General features: G+C 41.3%; 1 protein-coding gene across 2 annotated transcripts in view; it reads left to right on the plus strand.

The window, feature by feature from the left end:
* Window positions 1–20,575, plus strand: part of CPXM2 (carboxypeptidase X, M14 family member 2) — a 101,898-nt gene that overhangs the window by 5,776 nt on the left and 75,547 nt on the right. Inside the window, exon 2 of one of the 2 annotated variants that reach the window (XM_080403132.1) lies at window positions 2,791–2,892. The exons of the other annotated variant lie outside the window; for it this stretch is intronic. Coding sequence (XP_080259258.1) covers window positions 2,791–2,892 — 102 coding nt within the window. The remainder of the gene's footprint in view (window positions 1–2,790; window positions 2,893–20,575) is intronic. 2 annotated transcript variants of the gene reach the window in all.

The raw sequence follows: 20,575 nt of genomic DNA on the forward strand, positions 1-20,575 counted from the left end.
TAGTTTTGACAGTGCTCTGACAACAAGATAATGAAGGTTTAGAGAGAGATATGCCAGGTTTCCAGCTAGAACGGAAGGAAACATGGAAAGAAGAGGTAGCATTGCTTGCCGGAATAGGGGGTTTGGATGGGGTTAGCTAGAGGAAAGATGAAAAGGGGACGCCTGAAAACACAGGCAGGCTGAGGGTGTACCTGGAGAGTCAGGAGGAAGCCTAGGAGCAAAAAGAGTCATCAAAGTTTTCCAAAGATGCTTGAAGTCCAGCACGTTGAAGGTGGGGTAATGCCTCAGAGCTCTGGCTAGGAAGAAGTCATTAGAAACATTGGTGAGGTGCCTCTGAGTGGAACACGGGGGGCCAAAAGCCAGCTGGGATGGGCAGCTGGTGGGGGTCCGGCAGGAGCAGAGCCAGCAGCGGCTTTCAGCAGCGTGTCAGGGAGCTTAGGGGAAAGGTGTGAAGGGAAAGGGGGCAGGAGCTGGAAATACAGAAGAGACTTTGGGGGGAAAGGAAACAGGCTTTTGGGTTAGAGAACGGAATCAGAGGGTAAAATGAAGGCTGGGGATGACTGCATACATAGGCTGGTCTCTAGTGAAGGCTAGTCAGTGATAAATGACTTGTATAGGAGCTAAGAAGAAATAAGCACAGAATCGCCTAAACACTGAGTGTTTACCAGTGCTGTTTTCTAGCCCACTGGTATCCTTTCTCTCAAACTTTGTAGCTAGCTTCCATTCCTGTGAAAGTGAAGCACTCCTGTGACCTAGAATGCAGATTTTAATTTTAAAGCTTTTGCTCAGACTTCTTATACTGATAATTCTTAAGAATGAACTTGTTGGCCCTAGGTGCATAACCCATGAATTTTAATATAATCTGTATCCCCTCCTAATTGCCAGATGTGACAAGCAAAGATGAAAACATGTGGCATTTAATGAGCTTGCTTTCATCTACATGCTTCTATTTTCTCATCAGCACTTCTACAAATGTGTAGAATAATGAAATATAACGTAGCCATTCCACTTAAAGAATGTCATAACAAAAGATGACTGAGAATTAATAATGAGCAATGCTCTCAAAATTGGCCAGATCTTTTTGATTAGCATCTTTTCTTACCCATGTCTTCAATGAATAATGTAACATGAGGAGAGAAAAAAAAAAAATCAGAATAAACAGATTTGATTATGCTTGAGAAGTTTTCTACAATAATTCTCCTAGCAGCCTTCTGTGAATTCAAACTAATTTTTAAGGTGAGAAAAATATCCCTTTGAAAAAGGGACAGTTTCACTGAATAGATTTTAATAGTATGAACCCGAGTCTAGACTTGTTCCTGAAATGTCAGCGTATTACAAGTCACTCATTATCTGAATTCATTCTTGGTTTTTAATGTTATTCTCTGTTCAGTGAGCTGGCTAGACAGGTCATTCAAATGGTTCACAATCAAATTTCACTTATTTCTTTTGGTTTTGGTGTGAAGACTTGTCAGCTATGTGAACTTAGCGTCTGTCAAAAAGTTGAAGTAGTGGAAATGGAAGGTATGGTGTAGAAGAAGTAATTTCTTCAGTTTTCAATATCTGAGCCTTTTCTTCCTGGGATTTTTGAGGCTTGCCCAATTCATTGTCCATGTAAAAACCAGATTACCTAAAGATTTGTTGCCTGGGTACAGAGTTGAGGTTTGATTGTCACATTCACGCATGGTGGTTGCCTGTGCGTGTATCCTTATTATGAAGAGGATGCATTACATCTGGCCTTCTTGTCAGGCTTATGGTGAGGTTGTGTCTTGTGGTACTGTTGTGTGTTTGTTTTATTTTTATAAAGCAAGGCTTTTTGAAGTGAACATATAAATACATGCCTTTGTTTAGGTGTTTGGGTACCCAAGGAAAATGGGAACAAGCAAGTTCTGATGTAGTCACAATTATTTGCCTTTTAAAATCCAGTGATCACACGTGCAAAACACTCTGTAGCCTTTACTCAGCTCAAACATTCACTGAGAGAAAACAGAGGTGATGGGGATAATCGCTCATGTTAGGAGCAGGCAATCACCTTTAATCTTTCTGTCCCTGGGAGCTACCTTAACAGGCAGTTTGGTTCTATTTAATTCAACAGGCCATGAATCAAAGACAGCATTCAAGTTTCCTTCAATTTGGCATGGGATTTCATTCAGGGATGGTCATGTCTGTTGTATCTGTGCAGTTACATCTCCAATGTAGAAGTTACTTCTCAGTCACCTACCTGAACGTGCTATCCATGCCCAGGCAAGAATAAATAATGGACAATGGAATAAGAACATTTAGAGGGTGCTGTGGCCAGCCCCAAGATGGGTCTCCAACATTGCTTCTGTCTGATTATTTTCCTGATGGGGACTTCTCTTCCTTGATGGCAGATGATGCTGATCGGTGGGCATACCTACCTCTTTCAGGGGCTAGCCTTGCTCCTCTGGAAGCCTTCTAGTTGACTTCAAAAGGTGTTTGGTTGAGGTTTTGCATATTTGATGAAGTAAGGAAAAACACCTATGTTAAGCTGTTAGTAAAATACACTGCAATTGTAATTCATTGCTTCTGATGCAAACACATTTTTAATTTCTTTGTAGCACAGCAAAAGGAACATTTAGGATTCCATTCCGCTGGGGTTTTATCATCTCAGTGTTAGGAAGAACAGGGTACTCTGGGTGTCTGCTGTGTGCTGGAAGGGATGGAGCACTATTGGAGAAGAGCAAGGCGTTTTATTCTTTGCACAGTCATCAGGCAGTGTTGAATCAACTTGACAGGTGTAAAAGGGAAACAGTTTCTCTTTTCTACTCATAGCTAAAAATGGCAACAAAAAAGGTGAGAAAAACAAGAGGGGGAACGAAGACATGCCAGATGGTGACTCTGAGAGTCAGAGTGCCTATAAAGACATCAGAGAAAGTACGTGGGGGCCATTTAAAGCATCCTTAGAGTACTTGGGTTTAGCTGTTTACTCTCTAGCCCTTTTTGAATTTTACAAAATTACAAAAGATAGTCTGGTGAGTCTGCTGATACATATCTAAGTCCTCTTTTGGACATAAAATACTTCCTTTCTGGTGGGTAACATACTGGCATCAGCAAGCAAAGATTTGTACCATGTTACATGTTAAATGGAGATGAGGCTTTAATTCCCTATTTCCACAGTGATCTACAGTTTTTCTAAACTAAACAAGGTTTTAAAGTGACTTTCTGATTCTGGAGAGGTGTTTAAAGGAGCTGCTTGATAAATGGGAATTGGGCCCTATACACTGTAAAGTATATTTTACAACAATGTCTTGTAAAATACCTGAGATACTAATACTATGTCAGAGCTGGAGAAACATATTTTACTCTTGGATTAGAAAGAGTGAATGATTTCCTATTCTGACACATGAGCAAACCCCAAACCACCCCAAACCTGCATGGTTTGTGCAGGGCTGCGTCACAGTGCGTCCACTGGGATTTGATACTGCAGAAAAAAAAGCTGGCAAGCTTCAGCAGGCCATGGTGACTTCCAGAAACCATTGCTCATGGGTGGAGTTGCATATCTAATTTAGTAGTGAACGCACCCAGATAGGAGATCAATGTTCTGTTTACTTGTGGTTATTTACATATGGGAATCTTGTAGAAGTACAGTAATAGTAAATAATACGGTTCTACTCCTGCTTTCACACAAACATTAGCAGGTTGTTGTATTTGAAAAAGTGCTGCCATATCCAAATGTTGTTGTATACGTAAGCTGAATGTAGTTCATGTAGTGGCAGTTTTCATGTCTTTTTACTTCCTTCTACTGCACAGTGAATCTACTCTGTAGTTTCTAGCTACCAACACGGGAAATACTTTCAAAGTGAATAGTGAACCTGATTAACTGAGTTCGTGCGCTCGCTCTCTGTTTCTTAATTATTTACAGATCTATTTTGTGGTTTATCTTTTTTGTTTCTTTCCTTTTTGTTTTAATGAATTGCCTGACAGATTTATGTAACTGTCAGCCTTGGCTTGCTTGTGAATTATGTGAGGTATGTACCTGGCAATAGTGCTGTTCTCCTATGATCAACATGATTCCCAAGGACCAAGATCTTCATGAAGTGAATATTATAGGATTATGTGCCTTTTTATAGTTTTAAACTTCTAGAAACACAGATATTTTTGGAAGAGGTATGGTCTTGTGCTCAACAACAGATTGCAATCTGAGAGAAGTTCCTTTCCTTAAAAATACAGCCACAGATAGCGATCATTTTGGTGGTGGTGATGGAAACTGTGGTTGATACTTCTCTATTTCATTCATTGAGAGCTAATACACATACCCAAGTAATCATCAGGGAAGGATTTCTCATCCCCTAGTCTTTATGTTGGAGAATCATGCTCATCCTTGCTCTCCAGCCCCATTCAGCTCCTCCTGAGCTTTAAAACAAAAGGAGCATCTCCTGTAGTGTGGGCTGACAACACCTGTGTGCCTCACTAGCTTGATGTTCAGCAACTTTCCCTGTGAGACGTATGGTCACAACAGACATACGAGTGCTTCAGCTATCTGGGCAATCGTTTGAAGTCAGATAAATTGGAGCAGCCTGTTCCATTGCCTTGTCTGGTGGCCATTCCCAGAACTTGCTGCGCTGGACATATTTGCAGTGTATTGATCCATCCAGGAGATGTGGACAGACAAATGCTCAGTTTTGAATCCTAGTGCACAGCAGATAGCATACCCAGTAGTGTTTCTTTCTAGATGACGAAAATCTATGTACAGCACTCACCTGGTCTATAATGGGGTTCAGTTGGCTTAAGTACCAGAGTCCTGTATTCAGATTGTTCTTCTTTTGGACCTCAATAGTTCATTTGGACAATGGCTAACAATCTCCTAAATTGGATTTGCTTTCTTAGATTATAGATTATAGGATTATTTCTTCCTCACATTCCCATGTATCACAAATCCACTAGTTTTCTTATAGTTTCCCTTCTTTTTGGCTCTACAGGATTGATCCTCCTAGCTGGGACCTAAAAGGGAACTGAAGGGAACCCCAAATGCCCCTGCTTGACTTTCAGACTTGGCCTATGGAGGAGCTCAGGAGGTCTGCTATCTGTTGTCCCCGGATTTGCCTTTTACCTGTTTTCTTATATGAGCCTTAGAAAGCAAAACAGCCTGCCATTTCAAGAGGAATTATGTTTGATGAGAGCACAGAGTGAGGCCAAGTATCTCCTTCCTCTAACACATCGAAGATTTACAGTAAACTGCCTGGGTGCATTAGTCATTGTGGTGTACTGGGGGACAGTGTTGTTTGCGATGGGAGCAGCTGACAACCATCTTTCTCATTCCTTCCCAGAAATTAGAGTATTTTTATGTTCTCCTCTTCAGAGATAGTGGTTTATGGTGACAGGTTTATGACTCCTCTCTACTTTCAGGTCCTCCTAAAGCATCTGTCAAATGAAGGGAAAAGTTGAAAGTATCTTAGAAGAGCTGATCTCCAACCTGGGTGTAAGCACTCCCTACCACCACCGTTGCAGCCACCCTTTATGCCAGAATTGGCTTTAACACACTCTTCTTTTCCCCAATATAACCTTCAATAGTGTAATAAGTTTGCCCCATATACATGACCGAGGGTGTCTGAACACAGGGCTGGATTTCAACCATCCCAGAGATTTTTTTTTCACTGATTTAGAATAACCTTCAGTTTCAGCCAAACAGCCTTTCATGTGTGACTGCATAAAAGTAGGACTTAAAACTTCAGCCTCTGACAACATGATTTTTCTTTTTTTTTTCCCTCTAATAGTTTATGTACTGAGAATTTACAGAAAAAACTTCAGAAACAGTTAGAATTATATTTGCCATCACAAGCTCGATGGCAAGTACCCTACCCCAAAGGATAGACCCAGTTTTATCCCATAGAGTATTTAAAGTACACTTTCTTTACACACTTTAAATTCCAATCAAAAATTCCATTGAGAGCTCTGCCAAAAGTATGTCTGGATTATAGACGTCCTGTACACATGGCTGGGGGAAGACTGGAATTTCCCATAGTAAATCTAGACTCTGATCTGCTCAAGGATGCAGATGACCCAACAGCATGAGGATGTGCCCCAGTCTTCAGTGGATGTCACTGGAGCAGGAGGCTTCCCCTAAGGTGAGGCAACAGCTCTTATGCTGCTGGTGAACAGTGCTGAGGGGAGGAGTAGCCAGGGTCCATTGCACACTGAGCTAAGACAGAGAAAAATATTTTACATCTATTTTGCAGATATTTCTGTCCTCAGGCTCCTCTGGATGTTTTTGGATCCCAGCAAAGGACTGGAGTGCAAAAATTTTGCAGGCCCCTCAGATGAGTGTCTTGCATCTGGTCCAGTTCCTTTGCATCAGGTATTTCATTAGGTACATATAATGATGTAAAGAGCCCCCAAAATATCTTGTTTCCATCTTGTAGTGGAACAGGTGGTTGGGAGATCATATACAGAGTCAGAGGGCTATGAGCCTTCTTCCAAAGACCTTTGAAAAGGCTGACAACGTGAGCCCAGGAGGAATGAGGGTTGAGGTATCGGGCCACTGAAATCACAAGGTATAGCATCTGCTGTCTGCCTGAATGACTGAATTCTTTATTTTAAAAAGAAAATGTGAGGGGTAATATACTCTTGATCCATTTTTTCTGCAAAGCTACTGCTTGTTGCTCAGGATCTGAAAACACTTCTAAAAAAAAAAAAAAGTGATGCCTGTTTGCAAGCAGTAGTTCAAACCCACAATGAACGAATAGCAAAGTTCTCAGCCAGCAGCTGAAAGCAGTCAGTGCTATTTTAAACTACTGAATGGAAAGGGCTGGGGTGGGGTGGGGGAACAATGTCTTATAGGTCTGCTTTCTAAATAACCCAAATCATGATGAAGGGTTTTAGTAGCATGTGGAATACAAAATAATTGCAGACGTGTCTTGTTTGATACTGCTAATATGCAAACAGCAATTATGTACCTGGGTTTTTTTGATGCTTGAATGCTAGTCAAGTGGCAGTCATACATGTAGAGCCCCTACACTCTTACGAGATGAATAGAATGAGAAAATTTCCAAAATATGACAAAAAATGCTAGTATGGAGTTATGCAGCTAAACTGCCACAGGGGTCTTTGAAAAAGTGGAGAGAAAACAGCACAGAACTATTCCTTTGCAAAACTCTTCTATATTTCTATTCATTAATCCTGAATCAGATGATTTTCCTCCTGATTAGAAACTTGAGAAATGGGGTGGGGGTTATGCTCAGGGAAGCTTGCCTCAAAGCTTTCTGTGTTCCATGGCTTTTCAAGTGCAGAATACCTATGCTTAATAAATACTACCAGTTCCTGTGGGTGGGAAGGAGCTTCTCCTTCTTGGGTTCTTCAAGGAAGCAGCTGAGTTAATGGTAAGTCCCAAATCATGGCCTTTGCTTTTCACATTACACTGTTCATATTTTGCAGTGAGGACAGGGACTCTCTCGGTGACAACATGGGCTATTGCTAGCATGATGCTTTTATCCTGCGAAAGGATGTCAAACCTCGCTGGGCAAGTGCTATAAATTAGGGTTTATCTGAATGCTTTCCTGAGCAGTCCTCATTGGGTCCACAGGCTGGTAAATGCATTGCCTTTGGTTTGGATCTTCGGGCTTTTAGCCTGGAGCCAGCAGACATGCCTGCATGCAATTTTAAACTCACTAATAACTCATATTTCATATAATTGAAGCTTCTGACACGCTTAGCTTTCAATCAGTGAAGCCGCCTATGTGCTAAACATTTAGCCTGTGACTATGAGCCTTTGCTGGACCAGGGCTGAATTGTTAAACAAAGCAGAAAAGATGTTTACACAGAATGAATTTGGGGAATCTTTTGTGGGCTGTGTAAAGCTGCAAGATCGTAGGAAGCTGGAACAGGGAGGAAGGACCTCTGAACACTCAGTCATTTGAGTTGGAGAGGTGCCCACCCTTTGAGATATTTGTGTGAACCTTGCTTGAACTGTTTCAGCTCCTTTGCTTTGTAGCATGGAGCTGGAGCTTCATAACAGCTGAACCTCCAGTTCTCCCCTCTGATCAGCTCAGAAATATCAAGAGCCCTGTCTTTTTCATGGTATTTTTAGCAATTCTCTTTCTGCAGGCAGGAAGCCGAGAGGCTTGTGAAAGTGCTGTACGCTCAATATTTAAAAGATATTAACTGAGATGTTAAAGCCACGGAACCCTGGTGCTTGCCTGGGCTGGAGGTTTTTTTTTAGTTCCCTAAATTGGCTCTTCCATAACTAGTTTGAAGGCAGGTAGAGAAGGGGAAGTAAAACGGGTGGATTATGGTATGTGCAAAGTGCTGTCTTCACGATGTGAATGTGAAAGCTAAAAAGTCACCTGGAAGCTGAAATCCTTTAGGAAGGTGAGCAAAAGCTCGTGGGAAGCACAGCTGGTAAAATGTGCCAAAGGGAGAGCCCAACTGCAGGGTGCATGTGGTGTTTTCTGAGCTCTTAAAAATCATGCCTTTTTCAGAAATTACTTTAGGGAATAATAAATTGCCTTTGCAAGCTGGGCTCTATCCTTAGATTTCTTCATCGATGGTGCATTTTCCAGTGGGATTCCCTGCGTCCCAGCAATTCCACTCCTCTGCTCTTTACACTTTCCCCTTTTCTTTTTTTTTTTTTTTTTAATGAGGGTAGTCATATTTCAATCGAGGCCTGGATTTGATTTTCTGAAAACTTAGGGATTTATTTGTTTCTTGGAGTTTTGCTTCCTGTTTCTTCAAACTAAAATATTCTGCTTGCAGGGTGCTTCTCAAGGGTGCAACAGCTTGGACATAGGGTGCCTTAAAGGAAAGAAGAAAGCTCTGTTATATGAGTTCCTAAATCTTTTTGCTTTTCAGGACTTCTGGGTGTATCCAAAGAACCTCTGGTTATTTTCTATGTGCACTTGGCCAGTTTTTTATCCCTTCACTGAAATTGTTTTCCACTGTTTGGGACTTTAAATATATTAGTCACTTCTGCCTTTTTGGTACTTAGAGCTGTGCTTGAATTAGCCAGGCAATTTAAAAAGTCCATCCAAAAGAATAATTAAGTGGCAAGCAAACAAGCCAACTAATTTTTTTTTTATTATTTTCCTGTGTGATAGAAAATACAAACTGATTCCTTTTTCAGGGTTGGGATGGTGCACAAAATTTGATTTCAGGTTATCTGTAACACACAACTTTCTACTGAAATCATTGTCTGAGCAATAGATAGCTCCAGGCACTACGGTGACTTTGTTTTTATTCATTCCTCTTACTAGTTCATATGAAATAATAACAACAGATGTGATGTTAGGAAAAAAAAAATATAGATGTCTAAAGTCACTGCTAGAGCAGACACACCAGGTCTCCATAAAACTGAGACTTACACTTTATAAAAGGTTTTAAAACCAAGTTGGATTGCTTTTAGGTATTTCCTGTCTCGGGCTGTCTATATAGGTCGAGTATTTAGCCCAGATGTGCAACCTGGAGGAGGAGGGTTAGACAGGGACTGAGACCAGGCTGTGCTGGGTGAGGACTCGCAGATAAGCTCTGAGGCTGGAGCAGCCGCCCCCACGCCATGGGTGGTGCTGTCTCGGCGTGGGCAGCACTGCTACCCCTGCCAGAGGAGCACCATTAACTGCAAGGGGTGAAAGCATGGCGGGGTGCTGGGGTATGATGGTTGGCTCAGCCATCTCTGCTGAAGTGGTCAGCCCATCTTTGAGGGTAGTCTTGCATGGAGGTGTGTTTGCAGCTCTGTTTGCCCACATGCAGAGGAAGCAAATTTTAATGTCATTTCTAATTAGCAGCATATTCTTTCGGAAGTTTTAAAACTGACACAGATTAGTTTTTCACAAACCAGCAGGGGAGGAATGACTCTCAGAAAGATGATCCTTTATTATTCACCTAGGTCTCTGCAGATGCAGACTACTTCTATTCTACGTTCTGTTGGTAAATGTGCATTTTTAGTTTTAATCATGAAAAAATGAAAGATGACATTTCAACTCACAACTAAGATGACTAATGACTGTCTGCTGCCTAAAGGCATAGCACATACTACATCATGCTGGCTCCCATCAAGAGCTAAGTCAGAAAGCTAAACTGGTAGAAAACAGCCTACTATGAAATCCCAAACTGAACAGCAAAGTGATTCTGTCTTCATCCCTGATTTACTTGCGTTAGGCTTTGGACTGCTTCATCAAAGGAAGCTGATCCATCTGTTTCAGTATCATTTTCAGCATGTTTTCCACCTTATGGAAAAGTAAAAGAAATATAGTTTGGTCTGTGCTAGAGCTTAACTTGATTAAAGGTTGAATAACATTAAGTAGTACTGACCAAGAAGTGATGATTTCAATCTTTCTCAAGTGTAAATTTAGTACTTGGGAGTGGAGGTAACTATAGTAGTGGCAATAAAATTTAATGGCTTGTCCCTGCTAATGAGACCTCCTTTACAATCTCTCAGGTTTCTCCTGCTCTATGTGTGCGGGCTTCACGGGTGTGCTTAGGAGAGTGAGAAGGTGAAAACTGTGTGATATCATAGTAGTGCCATCTATTTTAGTGAAATGAGGTGTTTTTAGAGAACTGCTGAAGCTGCTCATGTGTATTTCACCACTAGGTCTACTATGGCCCCAGGTGTGTAATTCTGATCCTCATGACTGAGCATATACGGCACCTTTCCTATGTCCTCCAACTTGGATACTTCCCTTGTGCTCCTGGGATCCCTGTTTTGCTCCAAAACGGTGGCTCTGCTGCAAAATCCTTAAAGCTGGCAGAATTCTTGGTAGATGTATATTTCCAGGGCCCAAAGTTAGGGACATTTTCCAGGTTATTAATGTTTAAGGAATTTAATGACTATGCTGTTACTCTATACAACTGCATAGTGAACGTGTTATACCTAACTATGGATATATTTTTGTATAAAGTTGCTACTACAGTTTTCATAGAGGGGGAGGAAAAATGATTGCACCGTAAGCCAATGTTATACTCATACAACTGTTTTTATACAGTTGTACTATTTTTGGTAAAATACACTCAAATTGAATTGCTAAAGTGATTAAACTTTAGCACTTTTAAGGTGTCTTATTACATGAGCCAGGTTTGTATCTTAAGATAGCAGCTCTTTTCCATCTTGATTTTGTACTTGTTAATGTTATTCCGAATTTCAGTGTTTATTTTTAATGGCTACAATCACTGTTCCTATTGTAGAATCTTTGTTCTTGCGGTATACCTCAGTGATTTGATATTTTAAGCTATTTCTGGCATGAAGACATTGGACAGATATCCGTATTTAATGGTAGTTTCAGTCCTATAGCCAGCCATTGTGTGCGAGCAGTCTGTCTCATTTTATTTCTCCATTGTTTGGCTAACTCTATTTATTTGACTCTGGAAAAAAAAAAAAAAAAAGGATAATTTTTGATGGCTGTACTCGGTTTTGTGGCTTTAGCTGGAATTGCAGAAAGTCTTCATCCTGTGCTTCAGAAAAACTTCAGAGGAGACATTTTAAAATTAATAGCACAAAATTCAGCATTAGTCAAAGCTCATAATAAAGTTAAGAATTGATACAATATTTCTCAGGCTGCATTTTTTTGACCATTAAAGGCAATAATACATCTTTTTCAGAACTAAGTACACATATTCCTTTGTAGAGAATATGGAAGACTTGTCAGATTTGGATACTAATGATACCTTGTATCATAAGCATCTTGAAACCTTTCCCGGGGCTATGCCTAGAATAATACTTAATGCCTCTATATGCTGATGGTCCTCACTGAATGCAAGTTGTCCTTACATTGTCTCATTTGTTAATGAGATGCCATGACCCAGTTTGCAGTACGATTCCCACCCTCATCCTTTCCCATGTCAGGTCAGCAAGGTGTTCCCATGGGCAGCGAGGCAGAAACTTGGGATGCCTGCCTGCACCTCCCTTTCCTCTGCCTTTCTCTTCTCGTTAAGAGATGTGGGGAAAGGTGAAGCCAGTTTAAGACATGCAAGAGCTATGGACAGTGTTTGCATACCTACCCACCTCTCCACCTGGAGGATGCTGCTGCCTGCAGGCATGTATGGGTATGGTTGCTTCTCCCCCCTGAGCAGAAGGACCAGAAGCAGCAAGAAACAGGGCCAGGAGGAAAAATGGGGAATGCTTTTTGTGCCCAAGCATGCTGACTGTGTGCATGTGGGATCGGGCTCCCGTATCGTCCATGTCATAAATCACATCACCTCCTAGGCAGGCTGTACGATGGCAGCAGTAGGCAGCTCAGGGGATGTATAGGGTATCTGGAGCTTAGATGAGCCTCCTGGGTCTGAAAGCTTGGCTGCAAAATTCCCAGAGAACAGGATTTCCAGAAAGTCCAGAAATTCCAGCTGTGCCGGGAATAATAGAAGCTGTTCCTGCTAAATGCACTCTTTTTGCATCTAGAACCAGCCACAACGTGTATGTGTGAGGGTGAAAAAATGTGAAAAATATCAGAAGAAAAATACAAAGGACTTTCTGAATCTCAGAAATGTTTAGTTTCAGGTCAGACCTGACCTAAAGGATCAAGATAACTCTTAATTTATTCTGTATTTACCTTTAACTGCTGAATTTTCCCTCAGCCTTGGAAGCAGAAGAGACACATTTACCCTTGCACACAGTCTGTACCCTGCAACTTTCCAAGTAACTGTTGTGCCCAGTCATGCCAGCTGTTGCACAGTGGCTTTAGGTGGCATAAAGAAGGCATGGAAGCATGTGGTGTCTGTGCACCGTGGAAAGGCTCTGTGTGTCCCTGGTATCAGATACAGTGAGGACACAACTTTGGTGGCCCTGAAAATGTCCCAGGGCTTTCACTCTTGCCTGCTGCCTCTGACTCTAAGGGATATCTTCTCTGTCCAGGGCTGTCCTTGTGCCACCACTCCTTTCCAAAAGAGCTGGTTCAGTTTTTGAAGCGTGGGTAGCACGGGACACGTGAAAGATGGATGCAGCAAATCTTCTGGTGAGAGTCTTAGCAGGGAAAGGAGCGTGTTTACCTGGAAGACAAAGCAAGCAAGCTAGGAATTAAAAATCACCTCCCTCCCACAGGCTACAAGGTTGTCAAAACACAGCTCCTTGGTCCAGAGGCAGCCACTGGAGAAGGTGGTTGCAAAGAAAAGGAATATCTGATCATCAAAAGCAGGTCTGAGGTATCACTTGGGAAACACTAGTGTGAGCCTCCTTAGGCTTCCCCCTCACCCAGAGCCTATGAAAATGTTCCTCCTGAGGCTTCGGGTCAGACCTCTAATAGAGCTGGGCTTTTTGGCTTTTAACCAAGTGTTTGTGGTTTTGTGGGTTTGGGTTTTTTTTCCAATCTTCAACAGCAACCGTAAGGATGTGTATGTTGCAGCGGTGTGATAAATATTGCCCTTTCCTTCTGAGAGAAGTTCCCAACATCTTAAACCCCCGTGCAGTATTTGTTGCTTGTCCTAGAAAAATATACACCTTTGATTAGAGAACAATTAATGTTGTCTTAGGATATAAAATTTTGGCATCTATTTAATCCTTTATTTGATCTTTGATCTGGGACTATAATTCAATATTTTAACTTCTGTATAGGGGATTTGTTTGTAAGTGCACATTTCTTGGTTTGTTCTTTTAGTGCCCTGGGAATGAATTTATAGGAAAAAGCAAATAAAAGGAAACTGTGTGCCTGAAGAACCTTCATCTGCCTGTACTGCTTTAATTAATCTGGGGTGCATGGGGGCTGGTGGCCTGAATCCAGGCTGGAAAAGAAACTAGTATGTATTGCCACCAATACTTTGGATGTGAACAAAGTCAGAAAATTGCTCAGACTGAAATCTATGGACCTGTTTCCAGGGAAAAGCTGGGCTATACCAAGTATAGAGTGTGACTCATGAACATCTGTGGAAATTTCACACTTTCACAAACACATTGTCAAAACAGCAAAATTTAGCTAGACCACGTTCCCCCCACAAATGTCCTAAGACTGTAAATATAAAAATTATTGAGAAAACAGAGAACCTTGTTCTGTTTAATTCAGCCTCCTCAAAGGCTGTCCATCACAGAAAAGCAAGGAATTTCTAGCAAGTAACAGGTCAGCAGAAATGTGATTTTCCTGTTATTTTGCCTTTCAGGTTCATTGCAGTATTAAAATACTTTGCATACCTGTGACCTAAGTATCACTTGAAACACAAGAATTAGACTGCCAGAGTTTCCATTAGAAGTGTCTGCTGTTGGAAGATGAATTATCAACTACAATTTCATAGAAAAAAAAAAGTTAGCTGTTAGGGTAAAATTTATTATATTAACCTCATTAAGAATTTTTGTCCAAGGTCATAAAGATAGAAGAATAGTATGAATAGTAGAAGTGTTAAAGTCTTAATCCCCCAAAATACACGCTTAATTGTATGCTTAACTTACCTATATCTGTAGCTTCACAGATTTGCATCTTCTTCATTAATTATATGTTTAAGTGTTTTGCTTAAACAAGGCCTAATTTCTGCATCTACCTTGGGGGATGAACCAGGAAAAAAAAAAAAGGGGGAATCTAAATCTAAAGCTAAGTCTGTCTTATTACATGGGATTTTGCCATGAGATACCTAACGGTACTTTGCCAGCAAGCTATGTGTTGAGTCCCCAGAGAACAAGGTCTCCAGAGAAGGGATGAGTCTATAGCCAAGTCTGATAGGCAAATGGGTTTACAGAAAGAAAAAACCTGGTATTAATTACAGTGATAGGTTGTTACTAGAAATAGCACCCTGGACCACATCAGGCTAGCACCATACCGGCTTCCCTTCCAACACTGACAGATCATCTCTGTTGCTGTAGATGCCTGCTGACCACTGTCATCCCCCAACTTGGGCAAACTCTGACCACACTAAGGCCAAGGCGTGCAATGTGGTTGTGACCCTCTAAACTGATCAGCATAATTAAAAAAAAAAAAAACAAAAAACTTCAGCGTCTATTGTTGCTGCTGAATGCAGTGATAACTTGGGATGCTCTGCAATACTGAAAATTGTACTGGCAGTGTATGTTTCGATGGAAAATGCACAACTTTTCAGTTGAACTGGAAGGGTGATGAGGTCTTCATTTATATCATAATGATGTTCTTTGTTGACTTTGGTGGTACAAGCTCGAGCGCCAAATGCAAAGCTACGGATACCAACAGCAACAAAAAATACTGGCACTAAAAACATTTTTTTGGATAGAGAAAATCCTGTGTTAGCACACTGTCAGCACTGCCTTGACCTCCTCTTGTCTTCTTTGAACTTCTGCATCTCTATAGTGCAACATCGTTTCTCTCCAAACAAATGTTCTGAAGTGCAAGGGGATTCTTAGGTGTTTAAAAATGATGAACTCCTGGAGCTAAAACACATTTAGAATCATGGAAAATAAATAGTGTACATTCTACCTCCAAATGTCAAGGAGACTCTCAGACTGCACAAGGCTGATATTTCTCCATTTCTCGATCTGATTATCACTCTGCATGAGGAGTTAGACAAGCACAGACTTGCAGGAATTGAAAAGCATTATAAGCGTGGCTCTTAAAAATACAAGTGAGGAGGAAACATGATGCTTCATTTTCTCTTTCCATTTGAAAAACTGAACATAGTCCTAAATTGATGGAAAACATTATTTCAATAAAACGATCATTTATCTACTGTGCCTCTGAAAGAGCAGTACAGAATAATTTCCAAATGCATCCTTATTTGATACGTGAGATAAAAAATACTATCTGTGCTTATCTGACAATCTTGATTTCGACCAGAAGAAAATAAAATAAATTAATGATTTAGGCAATAAAGATGAACAGAAGTGTTTTCCTTGCCTTGCTCATGCATATGTCTTCTACTTATGGAATCAGTGTGTTTCTAAGCATGCCTGCTAATACAGTTTTACCATAAAGAACAGCTAATGTTGCAGCAGAGCAGCTGTAATTATACTGCAGGTATAAAGAAGCTGGCTTTGCAGAAGGTGGGGGGTTTGACCAGCTTTTGGTGGAAGATGCGCTGTCAGGAGGGCACAGCCATCATGAGGCTGGAACTGCAGACCTGGCTGACACCCCTGCACCGTGCCGTGCTGAGATTGCAAGCTGAGTTGATGCTGTCTTGAGCAGGGAGCTCAGTGGCTCCTTCAGGTAATGCTCTCAGTACAGGCAAGCCCTAAATTATAACTGGTAAATTCAGATTTCAAGAGATGAGGTTGTGACTGAAGTAATTCTCAAGTGTTTCCTCCTCTTTACTTCAAGGGATAGGCGACTGCTAATGTTGTCGAAGTATCAGACATGCCTCGCTGCCCGTAGCTGGGATACAATCACCTGTCTGGCTAGCAGAAGCATAATTGAAAATAATGGACACTGAGATACAGCCATTTAACATAGCTAATAGGAAAGCTTTTTGAAATACAAACCTCACAAGAACACTCTTCAAGGTACAAATGTTATTAAGACTGAATCCAAACCCCATCTCTTTTTAGGTCTTGGAATTAATTCATTTGATCCAGACATCTTATTAGTGGCTTGTTTCTCAAGTGAATACCTATTCATGCTTGCAAATCACACACAAAATCACGGTTGGATATGGGCCAGGAAATGTCCATAACAGCCTCTTCCCTGCATCTGCACGCTTAATGCTTGCTTTTCGATTGCTCTAAAACATAAATACTCTAGCTGCATTTTGTTATGTACATAGTATGTGGATTTAAATGTCTTTGAAAGTCAAAGTTGAATTTCCTTTCTTTTATAATGATTACTTTTTCAACCAGTTAAATTACCAATTTACTAGGTCATTTCCAGTTGAATCTATAAGGTATGAACTGCTCTGATTATTCATGCTACCCGTTTTTTGTAGCTTCTGCAAGGGTTTTTAAAACTAGCATGGAGAATACAATGTCATTAAGACAGTCTTACTGATTGTGTGGCAATTTTCATTGCTGTATGGAAGATTTCTTAAAGTTAAATAAAATACATTAAAACGATATTTTAAAAAGTACAGTCTTCATGAATGCCAAAAATCAGTTTCTTTTCCTGTATGCTTTTCAAAAATAGGCTGTTCTGGTTATTTCTAGTAGCTTTAGGAAGCAGGAGGGACACACCAACAAAATAACTTACCTAAAATTCTAATTCACAGTATGACTCAGGATTTGTTTTTTTCAGTAGCGAAATGGCAACTTTAGGTGGACTGTGTTGTATTATAATGAGTAACTTGGAGTTAATCAGATGAAGCCATACTGAGAAATTTGTCCACACCATCTCTGTACATGACAGTTTGATGTTTTAGTCTAATATGCTCATCTTTTCATCCCTTTATTGATGCTGGAATTCATATGCATGTGGAAAAAAATAATATTCCTAAAGTGTTAATAGTCAAATGTTATGGTTATAAATAGAAGACAATTTATTTTAAAAGGAAAATCAAAGGTCTTCTCTTCTGGAAAACAGCACAAATGCCATACATCAAAGCTACTGCAAACAATAGGCTTGGTGACTCCAAGAATATCATCCCTGTGCAGAGCTGCACAGATGGAAACATCTTAAAGGTCAATGGTCTTTTATGGAGAATCCTGCTGCTCTGTTCCCAGTTTGGGATGGTCACTGGAGAAAGAGGCACCAACTGTGAAAGGAACGTTTTTCATTAATTTTCAGACGAATATTGGAGCAAAATACTTGATTTTTCTTTCCAAGTTAAAAGAAAAAAAAATATCTTTATGTGTTTTGGTGAGTTAGTGAAGTCACAGCTTAAAGTCTAGTTCAGTTCCAGAGAAAGCAAGTTAGGGAGTCTCCTACTAATTTATATAAATAACAGTAAAATAAATTCCTGGATACTGTTGAATTAATCATAAAGATCCCAATGATTTCACTTGAAATACTGTAAGGCTTGAGCACATTGAGAAAGGACAGCATATGGTTAACAACGTATTGCACTGTGTTCACCAAAGGTATCTATACCGCACCCCATAGATAGCTCCCGCCTGCTCTTACAGCCTAATCTTGCTTTAATTGAAAACTCCTGTTAAACTGAGCATTTCATAATATCGGCCTGTTAATCTGATGTATTCACAGACAATACAAATAATTAATCCTTTGAAAATAAAGAGCAGTCAGGCATATTTAACTGAGATCCATACGAACTTTTTCGAGTCTATTATTAGCCTTCAGTTTCTCTAGAAACAGAGATAATGCACACAATTTTGTCAGCCCGTAAATACCTGTCTTGCAGTCTGAAAAACCCTCCCTGAACCCACAGGCAACCCAAGAATATTGCAGTTTTATAGTCAATTAGTAACATTGCAGTCTGAATAAAACCAAACCCACTTCTCCTACATGCACTGGCAGCTGTATGTCACTCCAGGTAACTTCAGCCAGGTCTGCCAGGCAGCTGCCTGGCTCAGAAAGAGTGAATTTCCTACAGGGTTCATGAAAATAGGGCTTTCTACGGAAGAGAGCAATGGTGAGGAGCGGGAAGGGGCTGCTGGTGGCGTGGCTGTGTGTCCCATGTGCAGCGATGCGCCGGCTGCTCCAGGGCAGCTCCGTAAGCCCTCGCTCCCGTCTGGTAGCCGAGAATGGGCTGAGAAATGCAACCTGGAAGAGACCGAGCTTCCGTGGGACCCTTCCTGATGGAGCTGGCTCTTCCATTCGTGGGAAATTTTCTGGTTTTTTATTAACTCTTAGCAGTACCCGTAGGTTGCCCCTTAGCCTTGTAGGTGTAGTATGAACAAATTAAATGATATTTTATGAACTGTAAAAGCAGCTTGCTTTTACTTGCAGCTCAGACCTGGCAAGGGTACTTCTGGGTAGCTTTTGCACGCCTGGGAATGGTGAGACTATTCACAGAGTAAAATATACCGAAGTGCAAATGCTTCTGCAGGATTACACCATGAGATTGATTTCCAAACCTGTCATAAGGACTGAACTTGTTAAGGAAAGGCAGGCAGTTCCCAGCTGGTGTAATTTACTCCTGGTAGAGATCTGACAGAGCCTGAGATTTCTTCCAGTTGGAGTATGATGAAAGATGAAACACTCTATAAGGAAATGCAATTAAAACAATCAGCCAATGAAACAAAAATCCTCTGAGCTATTCCTTCCTCTGGCTTTCCTTATACATCCTGTCTCTTCTCTGTTTCGGATAATTAGATTGAAAGCTCTTTGAAATGAGGACCTGTCTACATTTTGTCTCTTGTGTAAGACTCAGATCACTGTTGGTACTTTAGAAAATACATTAATATTTAACATTTATCTTCACTGCCTCTGATGGAGACATTTGGCCCTGGATTTGTATGAGAACTTTCCTAGGGATGAACAAAGAAATACTAGTGTGAATTGACAGCACGTAACATTTTTCCTGAGGGATTTTAGGTTGTTATGAGCTAAGGAGGAGCATAGGAGGTCTCATACATTTTGCCAGTTTGTGCAAAAGTACACCTGAAAGTTAGACACCGCCAGGATGAAATAAATTCTCAGGTACATACCCTCATGACACTTTGGTGAGTGATTAAAAATATATATGTAAAGTGGGATACAGGTACAGGGCATGGGAGTGAGCTCCGACGATTCTCCAGTAACCATGGCACAGGGGAGATGGCAGCCCCAGCTGTGAGGCAGGTGGTGAGGAGGGATGGTCTGGGGTCTGGAGGGGTGGCCTGGGGACTGGAAATGTGGCCTGAGCTCCACGCCTGGTGCTCGGCTCCTGTCTCTGTTACAGCCCTGTCGTGCGAGGTTCAGCAAACCTCCCACACCTGACTGCAGAAAAAATCTGTCCTCTGTCCAAACCCAGAACTGATATGGCCACAGCAGTGCAAAACCCAGTCTGACCTAACAAGTACCTGATCTAAATAATAAGTCTGCCACTGCTTTCCCTCAGCCCCATGCAGACTTTCCAATTCCAGCTGGTGCTGACTTCAGGGTCTCTGAATTGTGCTCTGGGGTACAGCTGAGCATCTCTCTGAGCTTTTGCTCGCCTCCTCTGAGCCACTGAGAGAGGGTCTTCGCCTCCTCACCACACTGTTTTGAGGGTAAATATGCTAAGCCTCGTGAGAGACTTAAATCCCGTGGTGGCTGGGGTTGTTGTACAGGGGAACATTTTTCTGATAATCATGAAGTAGACTCTTTCCAACATCTTCTCTTCCAAAGCCAGAGCTCCAGGCTCTAGGCTGCTGCCTTGCTGGCTAGCTGCTGAAGTCATGGCATCTGCTGGGCTTTCTTCAAGGCTTTGCACAATTTGGAGCTTACAGAGTTGGCCCCTTGTTTCCAAATTGCCCTCTTTGTGCTTAGTCATTACCTCTGCAGAGCTCAGCTGTCTGGCCTCCCAGACCTCTGTAACAGATGCTATTGTGCAACCGGAGGGACTGGGATTGAAGTTTCCAGAACAGACTTTAATTAGAAACATAACTTCATACAGTAGCTTGGAATGAGGACGGGGAGGGGGAGGCGGGGATAATCAAAACAAGAGATGAAAAAGAAAATGCCAAAAAGAGAGAAAAATAAAAGGCCATTTTACGGGATTTTTGGACTGAAAAGCACTTGACGGGAAATACTGTGCATATCTGTGAGAAACTGAAGCCTACAGCAAGCAATGATAACTACCTGGGACCCTCAGAAAGCCAGATCCTCAGCTAGTGTGAATCAGCACTGCTTTGGTGGTTTGACGAGAGCTGCCATTTCTCATCGCTTTCAGCGGTGCTGGGCTC

Source organism: Falco punctatus (assembly GCF_963210335.1).
Source record: "Falco punctatus genome assembly, chromosome: 9".
Classification (NCBI taxonomy): domain Eukaryota; kingdom Metazoa; phylum Chordata; class Aves; order Falconiformes; family Falconidae; genus Falco; species Falco punctatus.